The sequence below is a fragment of the Plectrocnemia conspersa genome, unplaced genomic scaffold, assembly GCF_051122295.1.
Source record: "Plectrocnemia conspersa isolate PC_06_02 unplaced genomic scaffold, ASM5112229v1 ptg000013l, whole genome shotgun sequence".
In the NCBI taxonomy this organism is placed as follows: Eukaryota; Metazoa; Arthropoda; class Insecta; order Trichoptera; family Polycentropodidae; genus Plectrocnemia; species Plectrocnemia conspersa.
Window position 1 is genome coordinate 5,844,270 of NW_028277177.1, and position 7,077 is coordinate 5,851,346.

General features: G+C 31.6%; 1 protein-coding gene across 1 annotated transcript; it reads right to left on the reverse strand.

Moving 5' to 3' along the window:
- Positions 1-4,248: 4,248 nt before the first annotated feature.
- On the reverse strand, positions 4,249-5,310 carry RpS13 (ribosomal protein S13). Its single transcript, XM_088201533.1, has 3 exons — positions 5,220-5,310; positions 4,668-4,795; positions 4,249-4,591 (listed from the first exon to the last, which is right to left on the reverse strand). Exons 1-3 carry the CDS (start codon positions 5,240-5,242, stop codon positions 4,287-4,289), a joined length of 456 nt encoding a protein of 151 aa, XP_088057659.1. The 5' UTR covers positions 5,243-5,310; the 3' UTR covers positions 4,249-4,286.
- Between the last annotated feature and the right edge of the window lie 1,767 nt (positions 5,311-7,077).

Consider the following 7,077-nt stretch of genomic DNA (forward strand, 5'->3'; position numbering starts at 1 on the left):
CGGGCACGACTATGCACCGGACCATATTTCCTAACCGTTACCACAATGAGGAATGATATATTTGACTCAGGGGTGTAGCGATATATTGATGAAAAGTAGCAGTTGATATAATTTTGCTGGTAAAGCTATAATAACAGTGCTTGACAACACTATTGATGCTGCACTATTTAAAATCTCTGTATATCTACAAAAGAACGCAGAACAAAAACGTAGTAGAGCGCAAAAGTATAATGATGAAAATAATACTTTAAATTTATCATTTGTTTGATACTTATTTTATTATCATTTTATTAAATCCCTTCGAGAAGAAGTGAGCGGTTTTCTTTCTTACCCGTACGACCTTAACATGGAAAGGTCTTCTTACCGGAGCTCGAAGGACCATAAATGATACACTTTTGATTATTCTATTTGTATTTCATTCTACTTTTAATTATACGTAGGCTCACCACCGCATCCGCGCAGTACGAGAACCAGTAGTACAAGGACAAACGGCAATAGGTTACCGCTCGGCTTGGGCAAAACATCTCTTGACAATAACTAATATTTTAACGGACATGACTCAAATAAATAAAAGCACTTGCATATACAAATAAATGCAATGGTCTGCAAACGTCTTGCATTAATTTTAATTCAAGTGAAAATTTATCGCTTATATTAAAATTTTTATATTTTACTAAAACCTATATTTATTACTTCAACGTTTTCTAGAATATGTTTAGCAACAGTTTTAATGTCTATAAATAAAATAATGTATATATTTTTCCTTCGTTATATTTTTGTTCGAAAGGGAAATCAAATTAAAACTTGAGTTATATTTTCCATCAATATCAAGAAAAAGTGTACAGTGATTTTTTTTAATGAATTTTATTTATAGTTACCTTCGATACAAATCCTTCAACACAGCGTGTACATGGATTTCTCAAGTAAAATACGTTAATCGCGTGTGATTGTTATTGTCACAGTACTCACGCCATTCCAGATCTTCCTACTCTACTCGTACTTTACTGCCACACTTTTAATAATAGCAATAAAAGCCTAGCCTGTTAAGTATGTAATAGATAATCCAACTTCAGTTTCCGAACTTTTAAAAAAAAACACATACAAACTGTTACAGTCCGACCTTCATCGTTTTCAAAAAGTAAAGCCCAATGATGCCGCCTGACCACAATGAGCACCAAACAGTCACTTTTTGGATATGTAATGCTCTCTTGTGAATCACATGAGGATTTTCCTCGCCCCATAAGGAAATCCCAAAAGCTACGAACGCCGAAGAATCGACAATTCTGGGTCTTCGGCCACATTTTCACTTACAGCAGCAATATTTTCGACTAAACGGGCGCCCCAATAATGCACAGGCCCTAAATTTTTTTTACGTTGCGAATTGCTCACTCATTAGGGCGATGAAATTGACCATAATCTTTCCGTAAAATTCAGAATTGTTATTTATGTAGAATAATTGAACAATTTTAACGCGTTGAGCAGTCGTAAAGCTATCCATTTTATAAATATGTTGTTGCAAACTAAGATTCGACACTTTGAGCACGCGTGATTATTGACAGCTGTCTGATTTACAGTGCTGGTAACAAAGGAAACTCAAGTTGGATCAACCTGTAGTTATATTATATAATACCTACACAAAATTAAAACATAATAGAACCATTTTTCATATAGTAATTTTTCAAAGTACTCGGACTTAATAATGTTAGCTTTCAAATATTTTTTTAATTCCAACAAATTATATACTTAAGAATACACGCCTGGTTTGATCACGTAAAATATTACAAATCGCTAAGAATCGAAGTTAATATAACTGTGACAAAAATAATTGTATAACTGCTCTGAAATCAAGCTATATAATTTCCTCATTCCATAATACCTTCGCATGGCCATATAGAATAAAGAATTGATCCAATGTAACCATATGCTGGCATCGGATTTATCGAGCCTAATTTTATTTATTAAATTTATTATGTTATTAATACAAAAACTGAAAGTTATTAATTTGAAATGTCTCATTTCTGTATAATTTAATTCAAAATAGATTGTATTTTTTTTTTAAATTTACTGATTTTTTACCTTACCAAAAAAAAATTATTAATAAAAAAAATCCATGAAAAGTTCTATATGATTTAAAAGTATTTTTTTAATAATTGCATAATTTGTAATAAAACATTATAGCCATTAAAAAAACAAATATTTCGTGCAACTGAAAAAACTTACCAGACCAACAATATTATATAGTACTTTGTATTGTTGTGCACAATTGAAAAAATTAAGTAAACCAACTACAAAATGTAACTTGAACTTGAGGCTAATTATTATATTCCTGTTCTTAATTAGTACTGATTGATGCAGATGAGTAATTTATTTATTTAAATACCCATATATCTGTTAAAACTTCCAACGGTACATTATACTGGAATGTTTTTTTTTTGTTTTATTCAAACTTATGTAAATATTACAAGAACAATACTATTGTGGATTTCAAAAGAAAGCTACAACAGCAAAAATTTGACTAAACAAAACAAGTTAAATCGAAATTTTGGAACACTAAAGAATTTTGTACATCAGCCAAGCAGATTTACCACAACATAAAATCCTTTTTGGCGACGGATGGTGACGGGTGACAATTAAACACAGATTGAACCGCTGCAGTAGTATTTTATTAAAGGTATATGATGTTACATGTTTAATACATAAAAATGGATGAACATTGGACGAGACCGCATATGATGTTACAGTTTTATACATAATAATGGATGAACAGTGGACGTGCCCGCGTAAGCTCGCCAAAGTCACCAAGAAAATGTACCTACGTTACGTCAGTGTTTTGGCCATAATAAAACCTATACATAAATGGGCCTTCAAACCTATTTTATAATCTTTGAAACACATGCCTTAGAACAATACTTTGTTCGTTATGTACGTATCCTTAGTAATTATTGAATAGTTGACCATAAATGGCCACCTTGGAAGTTGTGATACGATTCGCAGAGCTATCACATAAAGTTGTCTCGCAGAATTACAGTTTTTGCTTCTGATCGCATCCTTTTCTGATGCCTGTTAGATTCAGGACGTCTCCACTATCAGAATCGGCTATAGCTTAATACGCTGTTCATTTAATTTAAAGAAATAAATAAATCATTTTTGACAAGAACTTACTCTCAGTGAACACACACTCACCGATTTAACTCAGCTGACCATGAGGAACCAGAGACTATTCCTCATTCTACGACACTGCCGCCTGATACTGACACCCGTGTTTTGTATTATACATACAATATTTATGTCCAATAAACTGTGTATCAATCACCCCACTCGGCCACCAATCCCGAAACCGAAATAGCTCCTATGTACATTTTTTTTTAACTTAAATATTACTATATTTGATCTATTGGATTAATTAAGGAAATACTATTTTTATGAATACACTCAAATCTCAAATTTAATAAGATTAAAGCTTTTTTGTTGTAATTTATACTCTATATTTTTTCTACTTTGTCATCCAATTCTTATTTGGCCTCATAATTACATGTAATATTTTTTTTTAATAATTAGAATATCATTACAAGGTTACAATGTAACTGTATTTAGAAAGCAAGATTATACTTAAAAAAAAAATTGTGTGGAAGCTGATATTTAAAGCTAATAGAATAACAGAGTATTAAACAAGTTTCATGCCCTGAGATTTTAGTTGCTCTAAGGAACATCTGCTAGGAATATTTTCCCCTAATCAACAGCAACAAATATGAATAAGGAACCCTTTTACAGTAAGCGTTGAATCAGAAACATAATTGCCGGATTCAGTCTATAATTGAACCATCATGGGATACACATCTAAGACAACTTTTAGAAAAACTTTTTTTTGATGGAGCTCACTGTGGTTAGCTCACTGTTAAGTATTGAACTGTATTTTTTCTTTCCTATATAATATCCCATTACTTTTACGATTTCATGAGTTTTTTCCCTATTTTAAAACACATTTGACTTTGCCAACAAAATTGCTTTCCTTCTTTCCTGAATTGAACCAGTGGTTTACAATTATTAATAGGATTAAACATTGTAAACAAATAATATTAAATTAAATACATTTTTTCTATACATCTTCTTTTCTTAGTAGAAATTATTTGACTGTAAATTCATTTGTATCAAATTGTAAACAATATTCCATGATATAAATTTTTGTAAGGAATCTACTTTATCAAGTTCTTAAAACAATAATTTAAATGGATATTGAAATAAAAAATGTTTGAAATAGTTAAAAATATTTATTGGATTTCATTATCTTAAGCGACCAACGCAGACGCAGTGCTCGACTCGTACTTCCAGTTAGGCGGCAGCACAGTCTTGGTTTTGTAATAACGAGCCAACCTGTGAATTCTGGATTCAACTAAAATTAATCTGAACTTGTTGTCCTTGTCCTTGCGGTTGCGCTCCAAATGCTTCCTGATGGCGACGGCCTTCTTGATCAAGTGGTACAGATCTTCGGGCAAGTCGGGGGCCTGGCCGCTGGCTTTCATTATTCTCAAGATTTTCTTACCGGTCACAAATCTAACTTGAGCGACTCCATGTGAATCCCTCAAGATCACACCTGAAAGTTAAGACGTTCCATTGTTATATGTATACAAAACAGACTTATGAATAATTGATTATAGAGAGAATAGTACCAATTTGAGAAGGAGTCAATCCTTTCTTTCCCAACTTGATAATCTCGTTGGTGACATCAACAGGGTTTAACTTCAACCATGTCGGTACACTGCGGCGATATGGAAGAGCCGACTGGGAAATACCCTTACTGAAATTATCAAGATCATATTATATATCAATTCCATACATTGCAAAAATCAATTTTATCTAAAAATGAATTAATTCCATATAAATTGTAAATCAAAATTTCATTGCCGAAATTTAATCGCTTCTGACAACATAACCTGAAACCTTCACAAAACTGAATCTGACGCCGAGACGTTTCTAAAAAACATAACCTAAATATGTAAGATGCCAGGTCAATCCGCCTAGCTCAAGTGTGACGTCGACGATATACGACTTCAAGGTCAAAGTAAAATTTAATTGCCAATGCTTTTTCGTCCGTTCGCCATGGCGCCCCCGAGCCGAGCACGTGGCGACCTGTCATCGTTTGCGCGACACTAAGTGGACGTCAAATCTACGAAACGCGAACCAAAATCCACTCGATAGAGTCGTTAGCGCATTATAATTACCCCGGAGCGTGCATGCGACCCATGGCGGCGCTGAGCTGGAGAGCCTCCGGTTAAAAAGAAAGATGGCGAACGGTGTTGCCGGCGAGAAGAACTTTGAGTTGCCAGAAGGCAGAAATAAAAAGAAGCGTCCTTTGCACAATATATCATCAATCGATAAAAATCATAGTAAAAATATTAAAAGTAGTGTTTTAATATAATTTAATATGCATTCAGTAATTTAAGGCACTTACTTTTTCTATTTCATATATTTATATATTTAATGTGAGGTTTTATAAAACGCAATTTTCAAATAGTGCAATGCAAAATACACCCATACGTTTTGAAACTTAATTTAGTACAATTAAATGTTCAACATTACATAATCTGCTAGAATCTCATAAAATGCTGTTGCGAAAGAACTTAATGTAAAAAATGTCCAACGTTTGTTGCTCTTTAATTTTGCATTCATCACCAGAATAATTTAAAAATAAGCTGCTTAATTTTTGTTCTTTCTATATTAATGCTGTTTCTATTTGAGTCAAATCTTTCTTCTATGTGAACCTTTTATATATATTAAGCATATCGAACACATCTTAACAATGAAAAATATAATTTGTTTTGACTATTTATTTTTTATTGTATTTTTAGCTGTAATTAACAAATCGTAGCTCAGCTATTATTAAATATTAAAAACCGTATGAAGAGCATTCGTGTAAAATTAAATGTTTTTAATACATTTTAAAATAAACTATTTATTTGCGAAACCTAAGATAATATAAAAAAATATTTTATTAAATAACATTTTGAGCTACCGTTTACTTTTAAAACTATTTTTTTAAATAAAAAAGTGTGTAGGGGGCATTATTATATTTTTGTATCTAGGTTTTATTATGGCTGAAACTCAGCAGTACTCTGGTAACACTGGTGTGAAGTGTGATGGATACACTTTCTCTTGGCGACTCGGCGGGCTCGCATGGCCGATACGGGCCCGCGCACCATCCACTTAGCATTTATATAAATAGCATGTAACTATTATAAATATATCTAATAAAATACTACTGCAGCGGCTCAATCTATGTCTAATTGCTACCCGTCACCTCCTGTTGGCAAAATAATTTATTTATTTTTAAGCAATTTTAAAATACAAATAAGTCAAAGTAAAGAAAATTACTAATGTTTTTTTCTCTAAGTAAAGAAATGCAAAAATTAATCAATATTGAAAAAATTGCATTTATTGAAGAATACTAAAGGTAGTAGCTTATCGTTTAAGTTATTGCCTATCAATTTTATTTTTTGGAATACATTTAAAAATATTTATTTTCTGTTTCTAAACTTGGAATTGAAAATGGCCCGTTGTCAAAATCCATAGTTAAAATCCTCTTTATTCACCGTCAGTATCAATTTATAGATACATTAACTATTAAAATAGAACAATTATAATATACCAATATTTAAAAACGCATGTAAATATACATTAAGCTCCCACTTTTTTACCTCATAAAAAAATATTTTTCAAATATTTACCACAAATGATAATAAATCTCGAGAGATAAACGAAATCAAAATAAAAATTATTTTACTTCAGAATTAAATTTAACCCATATATTTTTTGTTCAAACTCAAACCAAACTAAAACGAATATAATGTTAGGTGACCAAAAGTATTCCTTTGAGGAGGTATTGTCCTTCTTTGAGAAGTATTGTCCACCTCAAAAATTTTGTCCTTTTTCGTTTTTGGATAAAGTTTTCGAAATGCCTTTTTTTAACTTCCGTAGCAATCTGTCTTTCTTTATGCTCCTCGAACAATAATATCCGAGATAACCTTTTTATTTTTAGTATCTTCTCTTGATATTTTCAAAATCTGGTCACCTTAAATAATG